The sequence below is a fragment of the Salarias fasciatus genome, chromosome 10 (genome assembly GCF_902148845.1).
Source record: "Salarias fasciatus chromosome 10, fSalaFa1.1, whole genome shotgun sequence".
NCBI lineage: Eukaryota > Metazoa > Chordata > Actinopteri > Blenniiformes > Blenniidae > Salarias > Salarias fasciatus.
This window is the reverse complement of record NC_043754.1, coordinates 22,471,909-22,490,016: the sequence shown is the minus strand read 5'-3', so window position 1 is coordinate 22,490,016 and position 18,108 is coordinate 22,471,909. Positions and strand designations below refer to the sequence as shown.

At 46.4% G+C, this 18,108-nt stretch overlaps 1 protein-coding gene across 1 annotated transcript in view; it reads left to right on the top strand.

Annotated features, from left to right (window-relative positions):
* The first annotated feature begins 1,009 nt into the window (after positions 1 to 1,009).
* LOC115395784 (uncharacterized) overlaps positions 1,010 to 18,108 on the top strand; it is a 34,666-nt gene continuing 17,567 nt past the window's right edge. The window contains exon 1 of the mRNA XM_030101428.1: positions 1,010 to 1,483. Coding sequence (XP_029957288.1) covers positions 1,010 to 1,483 — 474 coding nt within the window. The remainder of the gene's footprint in view (positions 1,484 to 18,108) is intronic.

Sequence of the window (18,108 nt, the reverse complement as noted above, 5' to 3'; positions counted from 1 at the left end):
GAACCACTGACAGCTACAATATATGACCTGCTTGAGACTCTGCTCCTGTTTTAGTGTCCCCATTTTATTATCTTTATTATATTTGAACAGTTTTATTGCTTGTTTTATTGCAGGTTCGTTTACTGATGGTGTGTTGTTGCAATAGGAAGGTTTTCATGTCATTATCTACAGCACCTTGCTGCAGCGGCTGTTGTTTTTAAAGTGCTTTGTCAATAAAGTTGAATAGATATACAAGTATGAGTTAAAAAATATATTAAAATCATTGTATGTGATTAATAAATTATTAAGTTATTTTTCAGCGCGCTCATTTCCTGGAAGAGACTTGTATCAACAGAATACTCTCTGAGTTCAGTGTAAATGAACAAGCGATGACGTTGATAGTGAAGAGGTCGCCTTGTTGGTCAAGTTCCACAGAGCTGCTGAGATTAGAAAAGTCAACAGAAACATGTGAAGCAAAAACCTCTGGAGACCAGTGATGAAGGTCTGACGAGGGCTACAGCAGGTTCCACTCACAACTCATGAGTTTTGGTTGAATTCGTGGATTTTGATGAGACTCAAGTCTTCATTGAAGGACGATAGATTTCTATCTAACTGGACCAAGAAGATTAAATGAATGTACATTGTAAGGCATTCACTCTCAGGTTCTGTCATCACACCATTTTTCATAATTAAAATTTTTCAATCAATTTGCTTGTTGGATGTTTTCTCTGCTTTCAGTGAGAAAAAAAACAAGTCAATCTCACTCGGTTCTGAGAAAAACATATTTTAACAAAGTGTATATTCATGAAAATATTTTAACATAGATTGTGCTTCTGTTTGAAATATTTCTTTTGGCATTGCACACCACCTTTATGATCTATTTGCTTTGAGTCATCTTTGGGTGGAGTTTAACATAACCAGAGGAATAACAGGTGAAACACCACTCCTCTCTGAGGCAGCAGGCAGCAAACACACCGCTGACAGGAAGCTTTTCTCTTTGTTTCTGACATTCATCACCTTCATTCTGACCATGGCAACACAAGGAACCTCCCGAGGAGGTAAAGTCACTGAATTCAGTGGAGAGCACTTGAACCTGGAGGAACTGGAACACAAGGAAACACATGAGAAATTCAGGGGATATTTAAACAAAAGAAATATCCCACCGTACCCCCATCCAGAGTTTCATGTGTCTCATTTGAAGCACGACACTGATCGACGCCGGTTAGAAGGAATCTATAAAGACAGCGGCTTCAGAGGTTCAGAAGACGAAGGTTCTAAAGGCAACTCTCTCATGTGGTTTCATCTGGCTGTGAGTCCTGAGGAGATCAGATCTGCTGAGAGGAAGCTGCTGGAGGAAAAATTCCCAGAATCGCCTGAGGTAAAGGCTTCCAACAGCTTCCTGTGGGAGTTCGCCACGTCTCCAGCCTTCTCTGAGACGTCTACGTACGGCTCGTTCCGCTTCACCCTCCCCCTGCAGGAGGTCCTGGACGCCTACAGCCAGCAGGTAACCATCACTCAGCAGAACTCTGTCTTTCTGCAGAAATGTTCACTCATGCTGTTCATCCCCTGAACACATTTCTCTGACCTGCACTCTGTTCACAGTGAAAACCAGAGTAACCTAAACTTCACTAGTCTTCATCCGTTTTTTGCAACTATCAAAAAAACAGTTTTAAAGTGTCGAAAATCCTGTAGACCAAACAAGTATCATTTCTTCTGAGTTGAATCATTTCTCATGTTTCAGCAGATTATAGGAGGCTGAACTTTTTCTGTCTCAGTTGTTATCAGTCATATTAGACTTGAATGAAATTATTACAAAGTTAGAAATATTTAAAGACTCTCAATATGCAATTCAGATGTTTTATTACAATGGACATCATTAAAAACTCTTATTCTTCATGTTCATGAAACTTCTGAAACGTCCCACTTTGACAACCTTCAGATGCATTTTCCCCACTTGAAAGTGGGAATGTTTCCACTTCCCAGTTACCTGTGGCTGCTGAGGTCAAGATTGTTTCAGGTGACAGTGCATTTCAAATGGGAAATGGAGGTAACTTATGGCTTGGAGGTAACTTTTTATCCATCGATTTAACAGCCCAAAGTGTTTCAGAATCGACTCATCACTCATGGACTCAGTTCACCCACTGGGAGCAGTTTTGGGTTGGTCACAAAGGCCGCTACACACCACAGGAAAATCGGGCCGGATTTAGCCCCGAGCTTCTCCTCCCGATCAAAGCCAGTAAAGGTCCGATTGTCGGGTGCATGCAATGAGATTGTGCCCCATGTTCCTGCAGTGTGGGGTGTGTTCAGAGTGATTTTTTCTGGTTGGAGCTGTCAGACGGGGTAGAGGCGGGCCTTGCCAATACAGTTGGGAAGACCACGTGACCTACACGCAATGCATGACGGACAGGGGGGGTCTGGTAAATGTAAACAATGTCATCGAGTGCCATCGCCGGCGAGCTGAGTACGACGTAATTACAGCGTACTACTTAATTTAGCGATTTAAAAAACAGAAAGACGTTTGGATGGTAGAAAAAAAAATATGTACAAAGCAAGAGAGAGCACTGCAGGACCCTACAGAGAAAAACTGACCGAAAAGAAACGAGGAAAAAGTACAAAGTCTGAATGGAGTGGATCCGTACGAGCAGGCCACTGGATAAAGGACGTCAGCGTTCTGCCGAACTTTCCTACACACACACGAATCTAAACTCTTAATCTGAGTGACTCCTTTGACAAGACCGCTGATCAACTGTTTAGTTTTCCTTTGAATGCTCTCTGCACTGCAACAGGACAGCTAACATTTATTCAAGGCTTTCCCAGCCTCCTCATCGTACAGATGTAAATTTGTCCATGGCTAACTCTGGCATATTTATACTACTACTGAAAAACAAGTCTTGATCAATATGCGTTGTCGCTGATAAATCAATCAATTAATAAATTGGTAGAAAGTTCCCTCCAACACACCAAGAGCTTCTCCACTTATGTATCTTTTCAGATCGGTAACGACTCGCCTGTCTTCTCCAAAGCGAGTCACGGCGGATAAACACCTAAAAGCAGGGGGATTAATAAACAGAGCAGAAACATAAAAGTGAGTCCAAACCCGACATTTATTTTACCAAGAAACCCCCCAACAGAAAACCAGCCACTCGTCGCTGCAGCGCTCCTCCTCATAACTTTAACAGAAAACGCCGCATGTGTATAAATGTGCATAAATGCAGACATGCTGCGCATCATTCTGCGCTGTGAAAATATACTGTATGTTACATGTTATGTGTATTTTATTGTATGCTTTTTCTTTTCTTTTTGATCATTTGCCTCTGACAACATTTAAAAAAAATTAATGAATAATTAAAATTCCTTCTTCAACAGAAGACAGATCGCAGCAGATCTTCCTCTTCTGATCTTCTGGTGTGTAGAGTCACTACGGAGCAGAAAGATCAGCCTGTGACTGAAAACTCTACACACTTGTCTTTAGATGTGAGCAGGTGTGAGCTGATCACAGGGGCGGACTTACCATTAGGCGAAACTAGGCAGTTGCCTAGGGCCCCAAGTTCCTGGGGGCCCCATAAAACTCTTCATACACTTATGGTTAATACAGTTACTGCTTATTTGTACACATTAATTATGTTTTGATTGAAATCCTGTCGCTAAAATGCCAGCAGAATGCTTATTGTATTATGTGTGTCTCGGGGGCCCCCCTTCAGTCCCCACGACATTGGATCAGTCCATCTTACTGCGCATGTGCAGAGAGGATCCAGGAAGACAGCAGCAAAACATACGAAAACAAACGGCGTGAAGACAAGAGAAGAGAAAAGAACAGAAAAGAAAAAGACGATGAAAAAAAGCTACCACAGCGGTGCTGAAAAAAGAAGGAAAAAGGAGGAAAGCAGAAAGCTGCTCTCAAAATTCCCCCAAGTGACGACATACTTCACTGCGGCAGCGGCGAACAGCAGCAACCCACCACGGCCCCAATCCAAGTTGTCTCTGACCTCGCCGGCCCCAAGCCAACTCGACCCCGACCAACTCAACCCCAGCCCCCGATCAACTCGGCCCCAAGTAACTGTTCCACTGGAATAGAGCACATTTAGAGCAGCCGCACGTTGTTTTTATTTTTTTAATTCTCGTGAACGTCTGTGTGCGTCTCTGCAATCAGCGGATGGTGCGTTCAGGAGCGTCGGAATGTTAATTACTACTGATAATAACCGGGGTTACAATGGCTACATGTGAAGGATTTGTGTGAGTCCCCCCCCCCCCCCCCCCCCCCCCGTCCCCCCCTAAACTGACGCCTATGTGCAGATGGTTTTAATGAGACAGATGTTGCAACTGAGGCCTTACTGTTCATGGTATTTATCATGTTCAAACTTAGTATGAATCAAAATAAAATACAATATCCATAACAACCAGCAAGTGTAATGGCGACGTCAACACCTGTTTGGGAGGGTCAGTTGTCGACGTGTGGAGATGAGCAACTAGTGAGTATCAAAATGGCGTGTGTGTTGTCTTCTCATTTCAGAGGACCCCATTCCTGCCTTTGCCTTGGGCCCCAAATTTGTTAAATCCGCCACTGGCTGATCATTTTCCAGGCGTCTTTATTAAATCTTTTCTCAGTTCTCTGATGTTTGGGTGGCATTAGTGTAACCAGAATCTGCTTAAAACCAACATTAAAATATACACACTTAGTAACTGCATCCATCCAGCTCGATGAACACAACTACATAAGCCCCAGTCCTATCTCCTCAGTATTCCAGCCTCTGCATCATGTTTTACCTCTGCTCTTAGCCACAGGTTCGCTAGCTTAGCATAGTAGCAGCATGCAGCAACACATCTGATGTTTACACACTGTTTATATACAACTGCACAGCGCTCATCATAAAGCCTGATCCCTCAGGATTCACAAACTCTTAGCCCTCATAACCTGCTGGTCACATGCGTCTTAGGGAACAATGCAAAGAAAGAGGCAGACAGCTTCAGCTGGCATTTAGCTGGTTTTAAGATTCCCCTCAGTTCTATGCGCCCCCTGCTGACCATTCTGAGTAATGCACTGAATGCTCTCGCCAGGGAAATGAAAAGACACAATGAAAAGGACTGTTCTGGCTCCTTATGAGCCACCCCAGACATGCCTGCATGAGGTTTTTTTTTATTATTTTTATTATATGTTTAAGTTTTGATGGTGCGCTTTTATTTTGAAATAAACCGGAAGTGTCGCGGCTCGCTACTTCCTGTCCAACGGAGTGAGAAAGAATGGATCTTTTTTGTCATCTTCTGCATATCTTGGGGCCAGCACAGCCTGTGAGTTGTTGAAACATAATGTATAGACATGCACTGATTGTAACTTTAGGTTCTGGAATGTTTGATATAGGTAGTGCCTCCAGAAATGTGTTTATTTGCTGTGTTAGCATATACGCTAATTAGCGCTAGCTAGCGGCTAGCGCTAGCATGTTTGTTTATTGTAACCTAGCTCTGATGCTATTTCTGTTTTGTGTTACAGTTTTACCATTTGTTCTTCAACTATTAAAGACCACTAAAGAAGCGGTGGTGTGGTTTTTGAACAGTGGTTATCACCTGCCTAGCAACGGGGTGCGAGGGCAGGACAGTAAAAAGGCTAAGCTAAACGGCTACACCAAGAGGTACAGCAGCTCCCTGGTCCTCAGTCCAGATGCAACCATGCAGCCAGCGGAGGAGGAGCGCCTGGAGGTACGGTCCGCCTGCTCCAGCTCATCATCCAGATCCCGCAGCTCACTCACCAAAGCAGCAGTCGAAGCACGTGCAAAAGCTGAAGCAGCTCGTGCCAGAGCTGAGTTTGCACGAAGGGAGATACAAATCAAGATGAAACAAGCAGAGCTAAGTGCCACATTAGAAGTGCTGAAAGAAGAAAAGGAAGCAGAGGCTGCACTCGCCGAAGCCAGCGTGTTTGAAGCAGCAATAGCAGAAGAGGTAAATGGGGAAACGCCAACACATGCATCAGAGAAACAATATGGGGAGTCACGACAAAGTCACGACAACACACAACCCAAACTGACCTCTCACACGCTAAGCCAGCTTCCAGCTTCAGCCTCTTCGCAGAGACTACAAAGCTTCCTCAAATACTCATCAACCCATTCTGATGAAGACTTACCTGACACTAAAGTCTTTACACCCATACAACAATGCGTCACAAACCCAGTCACTGGTTCAGCCGCCTCAGATACAAGTTAACAGGACATCAAGGATGAGACCAGAAGCTCTCCTCCACCGGCAGCCACCATCCAAGAGCTGCGTGACTACAAATATGTGAGTACCACACCCAAGCCAATGAGCTCCCTTTCCCCTCACAGTCCGCCCTTCCAGCCAAAGCAATGTGACAGTGGGAACAGTGACTTTGCTAGTCTTGCTAAATTTCTGGCCAAAAGAGATTTAGTCACAGATGGCCTAACAAAGTTTACAGACAGGGCAGAGGACTACTGGGCATGGAGAGCCTCTTTCTATAATGCTATAGAAGGATTAAACTTAAAGTCAAGTGAAGAATTGGATCTACTCACCCGGTGGCTTGGAGAACAATCATCCAGACATGCCAAACGCATTCGCTCTGTCCATCTCAACAATCCAGCAGAGGGCCTGCGTCACATTTGGATGCGGCTAGAAGAATGTTATGGTACGCCAGAGGTTATTGAAAAGTCTCTCCTCGACAGAATCGAATGCTTTCCAAGAATTTCAAATAAAGAGCCTCAAAAACTCAGGGAGCTTGGTGACCTGCTGTCCGAAGTTGATGCAGCTAAATGTGACGGCTCTCTACCTGGACTGGTCTATTTGGATACCTCACGTGGCATTGCCCCTATTGTCGAAAAGTTGCCAGCGAATCTTCAAGACAAGTGGATGTCAGAGGGGACACAATTCAAGCAAAGACACAAAGTGAGTTTTCCTCCATTTTCATTCTTCTGTAACTTCATTGAAGAACAAGCAAGAATGAGAAATGACCCCAGTTTCAAGTCAGCTGTTTCAGCTCCCACGTCTACTCCAGCGACGCATGACAACCACCACGCAAGGTTCGTGAAGTCCCGACCGCCTGTTGTCGTCCACAAAACAGAGGTAAACAAATCTCACAAGAAAAGCTCATTCAACACAAATGAGTTCACTAACAAGCAGTGTCCCATTCACCTGAAACCACACTCTCTGAAGAACTGCAGGGGTTTTAGAGGAAAGACACTGGATGAGCGTAAATCATACCTCAGAGAACACAACATTTGCTTCAGATGCTGTGATTCCTCCACTCACCAAGCTAGAGATTGTAAAGCAGAAATTTCATGTTCAGAGTGCAACAGCAAAAAACATATTTCTGCTCTGCATGCAGGTCCAGCTCCATGGACACAAAACAAAAAAGCTCAAGACACTACTCCAGATCAGGACGGGGAGCATACAGAGGGGTATGGCGGGGAGAGCAGTCCAGGCAGTACAGAGACCAGCTCAGCGTGCACTCAAGTATGTGGCGTCACAAGTGGGGGGCGCTCCTGCTCTAAAATATGCCAGACCTTCGTCTATCCACAGGGGCATCCAGACAGGAAAGTCAAGGTTTATGCTATCATAGATGACCAGAGCAATAGGTCATTAGCCAAGTCGAGCCTTTTTGACACCTTTGACATTCCAATGGGCAACCAAGCGCCATACACACTGAAGACATGTACCGGGGTTTCCATGACACAGGGCCGCATAGCTGAGAACCTCATTATACAGTCTGTTGATGGGCAGTTTTGCTCTCCCTTGCCCTCCCTGCTTGAGTGTGATTCACTCCCAGACAACAAGTCTGAAATCCCAACACCAGAGGTCGCTCTCGCCCATCCTCACCTCAAACATCTGGCTGGTCAGCTTCCACCTCTTGACCCCGAGATCGAAATTATGTTGCTGTTAGGTCGTGACATAATACAAGTACACAAGGTGTTTGAACGGGTTAACGGACCAGTTAATGCCCCGTTTGCTCAGAAACTTGCACTTGGATGGGTGATTGTAGGGGATGTATGCCTTGGGGGAGCTCATAAACCAGCCATTGTAGGCTCATACAGAACGAGTGTTCTACAGAACGGGCGTCCAAGTCTCCTACCACCCTGCCAGAACAGTTTCCATGTCAAAGAGCAGCCCCAGTCACATGACAAGCCCTGGGACACCCGCAGTTCATGTCAAATAGGGGATAACATATTTCAGCAGACAGAAAGGGATGAAAAGATTGCTCCATCCTTTGAGGACCAAGTCTTTCTGCGGATTATGGAAAGAGAGTTTTACCAAGACGACACAAATAGCTGGATAGCTCCACTTCCTTTCCGCACACCAAGAACCCGCCTCCCTAACAACCAAAGCCTAGCACTCAGCCGCTTAAACTCACTGCGCCGCACATTAAAGAAACGTCCCGAAATGGAGAGACATTTTATGGACTTTATGCAGGGGTTGTTTGACAAAGATCATGCTGAGCCAGCTCCAGCTCTTGGGGAAGACGAAGAATGTTGGTATCTGCCCTTCTTCGGTGTCTATCACCCGCAGAAGCCGGGTAACATCAGGGTGGTGTTTGATTCGAGCGCTCAGTTTCAGGGGGTGTCTTTAAACAACGTGCTGCTCACAGGTCCAAATATGAACAACAGCCTGGTTGGGGTGCTCCTCCGTTTCCGAGAAGAAGCGGTTGCAGTTACAGCGGACATTCAACAAATGTTCCACTGCTTTCAAGTGCGAGAAGATCACCGGAATTTCCTCCGGTTCCTTTGGTACCACAACAATGACCCAAAAGAGCCAATTGTCGAGTACAGAATGAAAGTGCATGTGTTCGGCAATAGCCGATCTCCAGCTGTTGCGATTTTTGGTCTGAGAAACGCAGCACACCAGTCAGACACACAGTACTCTCCTGAGTCCAAGAAGTTTGTTCAAAAACATTTCTATGTTGACGATGGATTGAAGTCTGTCCCTACTGAGTCCAAGGCAGTGGAGCTTCTCAAAGACACACAGGAACTGCTTGCTACCTCCAACTTGAGGCTCCATAAAATAGCCTCAAACAGCCCAAACGTCATGAAAGCGTTTCCCAGTGAGGATTTAGCAAGCGGGCTCAAGGATATCGACTTCAACACTGAGTTCCCTCCTATGCAGAGAAGTTTAGGAGTATGCTGGGACATCGAAAAGGACAGTTTCACATTCAGAGTCTCCAAAACTGAAAAGCCTTACACAAAAAGGGGTGTTCTCTCCACTATCAACAGTCTTTTTGACCCACTGGGGTTTGCAGTGCCAGTCAGCATCCAAGGGAGGGCACTGTTACGGGAACTGACCAAAGAGACTTGTGGGTGGGATGAGACTCTTCCAGAGGGCATGTTCAAAGAATGGGAGGAATGGAAACATGCTCTCAAACAACTCGAGCAAATTCACGTCCCAAGACCGTACTGCTCTTTCTCTTTCATGACTGCTGAACACAAGGAAATCTGTATCTTCTGTGATGCATCGACCCGAGCAATTGCAGCTGTGGCTTACTTAAAGGCAACAAACACAGATGGTGAGACAGAGCTTGCATTTGTATTCGGGAAAGCGAAACTCACCCCCAAGCCCGAGCTTACCATCCCCAGACTTGAGCTTTGTGCAGCAGTGTTAGCAGTGGAAGTTGGGGAGCTAATCCGAGACGAAATGGACGTTGAGATCAGTCACATGCGTTTCTTCTCAGACAGCCGAGTTGTTCTTGGCTACATTTACAACGACTCAAGGAGATTTCACGTTTTTGTGAACAACCGTGTGCAACGCATCCGACAAGTGACAGACCCAATTCAGTGGAGTTATGTACCCTCAGAGCGCAACCCAGCTGACCACGGATCCAGATCTTTACCTGCTGACAGATTGTCATCCAGCACATGGTTGAAGGGGCCCGAGTTTCTCTTAACATCCACAGAGAGCAACTCACCTGTTACGTTTCCACTTCAAAACCCTGACACAGACATTGAGGTTCGTCCTTTGCTCACTGCTGCCATCCAAGCATCACACCCCAGTTCAAAGACTCCAAACTTTCAATCTTTCTCCAGCTGGAAGTCACTTACCAGAGCCTTTGCCCGCTTGATACACATTGCACGCACTTTCAAGTTAAAGGAATCAGACGGACAATGTAAGGGATGGCATATGTGTCACGAGCTCACCACCTCAGACTTCGAGCAAGCAACAGAAACCATCATAAAAGCAGTCCAGCGAGAAAGCTTCTCGGAAGACCTGAAACGGACAGAGAAAGGAAAAGACATTTCAAAGGCAAGCTCCCTCATAAAGCTCTCTCCTTACCTCGACAAGTCAGGCCTCCTGAGGGTTGGAGGACGCCTCCTCCACTCTGACCTTGAAACTGCAGGGAAACACCCGTTGATACTGCCACGCAAACACCATATAACCAACCTGTTGATCCACCATTACCATGAAAAGGTTAGACACCAGGGGCGTCACCTTACAGAGGGTGCTTTAAGGTCAGCAGGTTACTGGGTTTTGGGAGGAAAACGCCAGGTCAGCAGTTTCATTCACTTATGCGTGGTTTGCCGCAAGCAAAGAGGAGTGACGCAGTCTCAGAAAATGGCAGACCTTCCTAAAGAACGCCTTAGTACTGAGCCACCATTCTCTTATGTTGGCGTTGATGTGTTCGGGCCATGGTCAGTTACCTCTCGTCGTACTCGGGGTGGGCTTGCTGATAGCAAACGCTGGGCAGTAATGTTCACTTGCATGAGCACAAGAGCAGTTCACCTAGAGGTCATAGAGGGTATGGACACATCTCGCTTTATCAATGCCCTCCGCAGGTTCTTTTCAGTCCGGGGACCTCCAAAACAGTTGAGATCAGACTGCGGGACTAATTTCACAGGGGCCTGTAGAGAGCTGGGCTTTGAGAAAAGGATTCCTGATGACCCAAACATGAAGTCATTCCTAAATGACAGTGGATGCTCTTGGATCTTCAATCCTCCACACTCATCACACATGGGAGGAAGCTGGGAGCGGATGATAGGAGTGGCACGTAAGATCCTCGACTCCCAGCTTGCTCAACTTGGGTCCAGGCACCTCACCCATGACGTCCTGGCCACATTCCTGGCAGAGGTGGCTGCCATCATCAATGCACGGCCGCTGGTTCCTGTGTCGAGTGACCCGGACTCGCCATTCATCCTCACTCCAGCCACACTCCTCACGCAGAAGACTGGGGCACCCCCTGTGCCCTCGGGTGACTTCGAGGAGAAAGACCTCTACAGACAGCAGTGGAGAAGAGTCCAGAGTCTGGCCAACTCCTTCTGGCACCGTTGGCGGAAGGAGTACCTGTCGACGCTGCAGTATCGACGGAAATGGCCTTCCATCAGGCCCAACTTGCAACCAGGGGACGTGGTCCTCCTAAAGGATCCCCTTGTGAAGAGAAACCAGTGGCCAATGGGAGTGATTGCAAAGGTTCATTTGAGCAGTGATGGACTTGTTCGGAAGGTTGAAGTTAAAGTAGTGAAAGATGGTACTGCTAAAGTTTACTTCAGACCAGTTACAGATGTTGTTCTCCTTGTATCTGATGCTGTGCAGCAAGTTTAGTTGGAGTGTGACATCTTAGTGATGTCAGGCGGGGAGTGTTCTGGCTCCTTATGAGCCACCCCAGACATGCCTGCATGAGGTTTTTTTATTATTTTTATTATATGTTTAAGTTTTGATGGTGCGCTTTTATTTTGAAATAAACCGGAAGTGTCGCGGCTCGCTACTTCCTGTCCAACGGAGTGAGAAAGAATGGATCTTTTTTGTCATCTTCTGCATATCTTGGGGCCAGCACAGCCTGTGAGTTGTTGAAACATAATGTATAGACATGCACTGATTGTAACTTTAGGTTCTGGAATGTTTGATATAGGTAGTGCCTCCAGAAATGTGTTTATTTGCTGTGTTAGCATATACGCTAATTAGCGCTAGCTAGCGGCTAGCGCTAGCATGTTTGTTTATTGTAACCTAGCTCTGATGCTATTTCTGTTTTGTGTTACAGTTTTACCATTTGTTCTTCAACTATTAAAGACCACTAAAGAAGCGGTGGTGTGGTTTTTGAACAGTGGTTATCACCTGCCTAGCAACGGGGTGCGAGGGCAGGACAAGGACATTCCAATCAATATTTAAAAACACAGTAGATATTATATATATATATACATATATATATATATATATATATATATATATATATATATATATATATATATATATATATATATGTACATACATACATGTATACATAGGGACAAGTTTTTGTGAAACTAAATTTCTCAAAGGTCAGTTTTGCACCATCCCGAGTACCTTCTTCTGTCAGACTCCACAGGTATAATACTGAGCAAGTCCTCAGAACCTCATAGCCTAAAACCTCCTTTAATACTCCCCACACTCCTTCCCAAAACCCCTCCAGTTTTGGAAACGTCCAGAATGTGTGAGTATGCTCCGCCTCCTTCTGTACATAACCTCCAACACCTCTTCTGTTCTGGAAGATTCCTCCATTTTATCTTTGGGCCTATGAAGAAGCTGTTTTTTTTTCCAACTGAACTAGAACTACCACCACAACCTTGAGCCAGTGGCTGAATGTTGCCTCTAGCATATATTGTACCATTCACAGGTGTCTAGTTTTAACCATATTTAACTTGTTATTTTCACCATGAGCTGATTTTAACCATTCATTGACTCATTGACTTTTTTTAACCCTTTTATACACTCAGTCTTTACTCAACCTCTTTCTTTTGCTCTAGTTCTGCTCTGGACGTCGACCCGTCATGCGGGTGTACAGCAGTGCGGACCGTGCATTTCACCCTAAGGCCTTCAGAACAGATCCGCCTGAATCAATCCACCTCTCAATAACTATTTTGTCTACAAAAAAAAAATCTTATTATGTAGATATGCACATAAAGAGTTGTTGCACAGCAGATAGATACTTGTGCAGCCAGAATAAATGCCTTTGCTGAAGTGCACAATTCTCCTACTACATCTGTGCACATACAATGAGCATCAACAACTTAATAAAACAGCAATATTATTTAGGAAAAGAGGAACATTTTACTCACCAAAATCCTGATTATTTGAAAACAAAATACATCCTCCTTTCCTTCTTCAAAAAGAGTTCAATTGCTCTGTCATATAGATTATCCGTGCGTTTCAGTTCCATAAAGCCAGAGCTGAAAGTCCAGCTCGCCCTGTGGTATTTCTGACGTAAGTTTTATTTCTCTTCAGGTCTTCTTCTTCTTCTTTGGAATAATTGAGGTAGGCGACCAACAACTTAGGTGCATACCGCCCCCTGCTGTATCTCTTGGTGAATGTAAATCAGAAGGCCTGGATATGCTGTTGTTAGTGTACGCTAGCTAGAATGCTAGTCGCCAACTCGAAATCTGATTGGTTGAAGCAATTGTCTGATTGGTTGAAGCAGCTGTCTGTTTGACGCTTCACTTTACTTTACTGCGCCATCAGGAACGGATAGCGAAGGCCTCGGGCAGATTTCTTTGACCCTAGCAACAGATGATGCCTGGAATCTGATTGGTTAAATGATTTAATATGAAAAAAAAACATGTCTGGAAGCAGCGCAACCACGGGGAAACTATGAAAGGAACTGGAACATACTGTTTGGAATCATTTATTAATTATTTATGGACAAAATATAATTTACATCAGTCTGTAATTCAGATACTTTTTAGGCCAGCAGAGAAGGCTTTGCAGGCCCTGACGGCCCACCACTGGTGTACAGGACCTCTGTGTTCAGTCAGGAAGTGCAATACATTATTCTGGTCCATCGTCCAGAGGATAAGAAGCGCTTCTCCAAATATCCTGGAAGACCAGCGGGAAGACGCCGTCGGCACATACAGAGATGGATACTTCATCTGGAACTCTCAGACCATGTGTGGGACACACAGGTAAGAAAAGCAGATAGCAGGGATCAGGGCTGGATTTGGCTGTGGGTGTTGTGGGCAAGTTCCCATTGTCCCTGGTCTCAGATCAGCTGGAGAGTCGGGTTCACGATACGTTCTAGTGGCACCCACTTGAGGATGTAGGGAAGACATGTGACTTCAAATAAACTAAAATAGAACAGGAGTCAGAGCTTTCAGCTCTCAGGCTCCTGCCATGTGGAACCAGGTTCAGGCTTTCCTGGAGTGTTTTCTTAGTAGTTGTGGTGCTGTAGGTTGGGAACTCTCTCTCGCTCGCTCTCTCTCTCTCTCTCTCTCTCTCTCTCTCTCTCTCTCTCTCTCTCTCTCTCTCTCTCTCTCTCTCTCTCTCTCTCTCAGTGTCTCTGGGGCTCGCCACACCACACATCAAACATGACATAAACAATAACAGCAAATCCAGAATTTAAACAGTAAACCCGTCGCCACATATTGCAGTGAAACACCTCTTTCAGGGCTCCTACATACTGAGGGACGCACAGAGGGCCTCAATCAAAAATCAAAACAGCTGATTCATTGATCTAAGGAGACTCCCTGGACTCAGTGGGTGTAAAGGTGGGGGGTGGATCTTCATTGGGTGGCAGCACTATGGACGAACTCCGGTCAGAGAATCTTCAATCAGCTTTATTGGCATGCAGCAGGGAACCGGAACAGGTCACTGGTGTGTATATTTAAATGAACATGTGTGTGTATATGTGTGTGTGTGTGTGTGTGTGTGTGTGTGTGTGTGTGTGTGTGTGTGTGTGTGTGTGTGTGTGTGGAATAAAGAAATAAAAAACAGAAAAGGTGTCATGGGGATGATTTTGTAACATTAGCAATCAGTATAATATGTCTAGTATACAATAATATCACATTAAACAGGAAACATACAGTAAATGCAAATAATCATTAGTAAGCAGGGGGACACATGGTGAAAACACATAGGACGTTCATATACAGGGGATTTAGGCCATTGATATCAGGTAAACATGGTTAACATAGTGCAAAAGTAAGTACAAACATAGTCACGTGACATAGAGGATACATTAAGTGGGCTGCAGTACACGTGGGTCATAAACACGATCATGGCTAACTTCTTCTCTTCCAAATAGACCCAAAAGGGGTAATACTACACAATTATCAAAGTTAGGAACTTACTTGAACTTCAAATAACGCACACGGAACACGGAAAACTGTCCAGTCTCTCCCTCGTCTGCACCAGAGTGGAGCTGAGCCGAATCAATTAAGGGCAGCCTGTTGCTCGGCTGTTCATGCGCTCCCTGCGTGCTGAGGTGTTCAAGGGAGCTCCGTAAAGAGCAGTGTTCATCACATAGGCTTTCAGACACAGCCGCCCCAACTGTCCACATGGCAGTTGAAAGTCAGGAGAAAGTCTATGTGGAGATGTCCTCATCCGGGTCTTCAAGAGGTGGTAGCAGGATGAGTCTGGCAACTGGACGAAGGCAGGTGCGGTTCTTCACTTGGACGTTGGCAGTATGGAAGCGTCCATCAGCTCCCGCATGTGTCTGGATGATCCGTCCTACTGGCCATGAAGCTCAAGGAAGCTGAGGATCCACTATCAAGACGACTTCACCAACAGAGAGTGCTTTACCGTCCTTCCTCCACTTGCTGCACTCTTGCAGTCCTGGCAGGTAATGTTGGATAAAAGACGATCAGAAGCGATCAGCGATGACTTGACTGTGCTTCCAGCTCCTCCTTCCTAAGTCACCGGGGTCATAAACTGCTTGAGGCAGAGATGAGTCGTGACGGCCCATGAGGAGGAGGTTAGGCGTGACTGGGTCTGGATCTGAGGCGTCTGATGACAGGTAACCTAAGGGTTTAGCATTTACAATGCCCTCAACTTCAACGAGTGTAGTCATGAGCACTGGTTCAGGAACAGACTGGTCTTTGAGGACGACTCTGAGGGCGGTCTTGATCGACTTTACTTCCCTCTCCCACGTGCCACCGAAGTGTGGCGTGCTCGGGGGGTTGAACTTGAATGAGATCTGATGTTCTGCGAGTTGTTCTTTCAGTTGAGGTGTCATGGAGGTGACTGCTTCACGCAACTCACGCTCTCCACCAACGAAGTTGGTCCCGTTGTCCATGAGGAGTTCGAATGGTTTGCCGCGCCGTGAAATGAATCTTCTCAATGACAACAGAAAGGTGTCTGTGTCAAGACTTTCCAGGAGATCCAAGTGCACTGAACGGGTTGTCATGCACTTATAAACAATTCCCCACTGTTTCTCGGTGCAACAGCCGATCTTCACCTGGAAAGGTCCAAAGCAATCGACTCCAGTGGAATAAAATGGTGGCTTGTGGAGTCGAAGACGAGCAAGTGGGTAGTCAGCCATCTTGGGTACATCAGGCTTTGCTCTCCATCGTTGGCATTCAAGACACGAATGCTGGTGCTTTCGTATGGCCTCTCTGCCACGGATAACCCAGAATCGGCGTCGAAGTTCAGCAAGAACCCTTTCTGGACCGGGATGGAGAAGTTACTCATCAGTGTCTTTGATAATGAGCTTCGTTACAGGGTGTCGGGGGTCCAGGATAACTGGATGGATGGTATCCAGATCAATATCTTCCGCATGTCTTAACCTTCCACCAACTCTGAGAAGATTAGTAGCTTCTTCATATTCGGGTGAAAGAGAGGCAAGTCGACTGTCGGATGGAAGAGGACGGCTGGCCTTTAAGGCTCTCATCTCCTCAGGAAAACAGTCATCTTGGGCCTTTTGAAACACAAGCTTCTCTGCCTGCAGGAAGTCAGCGGCTGAGCAGGTGGATGAAATGCTGCCATTGGCCGCCCCGTGAAGGGAGCAAGCAGCTGCTTCCAGGTGGTGCACTGACTGGGATCAGGAAGTTGCGAAGGTGGGGTGCTGGTCACTATACCAACAAAGGCAGATTTTCTCAGCTCAGTGTTGACCGGTTCTGGATCAGACGACGGCATGGTGGGCCACTCAGCTTCAGGCAGACACAGGAAATGTGGACCTTTATTCCAGCGATGTTCCTGTGCCATCTCTTGCAGAGTGAGTCCGCGGGTAATGTCATCTGCGGGGTTGTGCTGTGAGTCGACATAGCGCCACTGTGAGGGGTCTGTAAGATTCTGGATCTCTGTGACGCGAGTCCCCACAAAGACTTTGTACCGGCAGGAGTCTGACTTTATCCAGTACAGCACGGTCGTTGAGTATGACCAGAGGGTGATGTGCTCGGGTGGAATAGCAAGTTCAGTCTCGATAACTCTGGCAAGCTGCGCGCCTGTGAGAGCGGCACTGAGTTTGAGGCGTGGGATGGAAAGTTGCTTCCTGGGAGCAACGCAGGATCTGGCAAACACAAACGATATGTGGGTGTGCTGATTGTCATCTCTGGTCTGCATGAAGGCGACTGACCCGTAGGCGGGCTCAGACGCATCACAGAAGATGTGAATACGTCTGGTGGCAGTGGCGGTATCGACAAAAGCTGGTGCATAAGGGCGTGGCAGCTTGAGATGTTCGAGAGCTGGAATCTCCTCTACCCATCTCAACCATTTGTCCAGGAGGTAGGCAGGATGGATCTGATAGTCCCAACCGATGTTGGATTTCCACATGTCATGGATAAGCACCTTACATCTGGTGGTGAAAGGTGCAATGTAGCCTAGCAGATCGTAGAGCTTGGCCAGAACACTGTAGACATGTCGGAGAGTGGCACCTGAGGGTTCAGTAGGACGATGCTTGTAGCTGAGGGTATCGTTCAGGCAATCCCAGGTGAGACCAAGAGCGAGTTCGTTGAGGTTGTCGCTCGCTTTGGACAGCCATAGCTCGCTACTGGCTGACTGAGCTTGGGGAGGTAAGTGTGCAACAACTTCGGGCACGTTGCTAGCCCACTGCCTGATCTTGATTCCTCCCTTTCTCACGCAGGTTATCAATCAGGGCCTTGGCGTCCTCTGCTTCACTCAAACTATGAAGACAGTTGTCGACATAGAACGAGTGCTCAACCACTTGCATGAGGAGAGAATCTGGTGACTCATGATTCCTGACGTGCTGCTGTAGGGCATACACTGCGCAGCAAGGACTGCAGGTAGTGCCGAAAGGTAACACTTGACACTCGAAGATGCAAGGCTCCGATGCTTTCTCTGTGTTCCTCCACAGGAATCGGAGAAGTGGTCGGTCATTGGGTAGCAACCGGATCTGATGAAACATCGACTTGATGTCTCCACTGATGGCTACTGAGTGGCGTCTGAACCTGAGTAGGACTCCAATCAAGGTAGGACCCAATGTAGGCCCCGGGAGCAGTTGGTCATTCA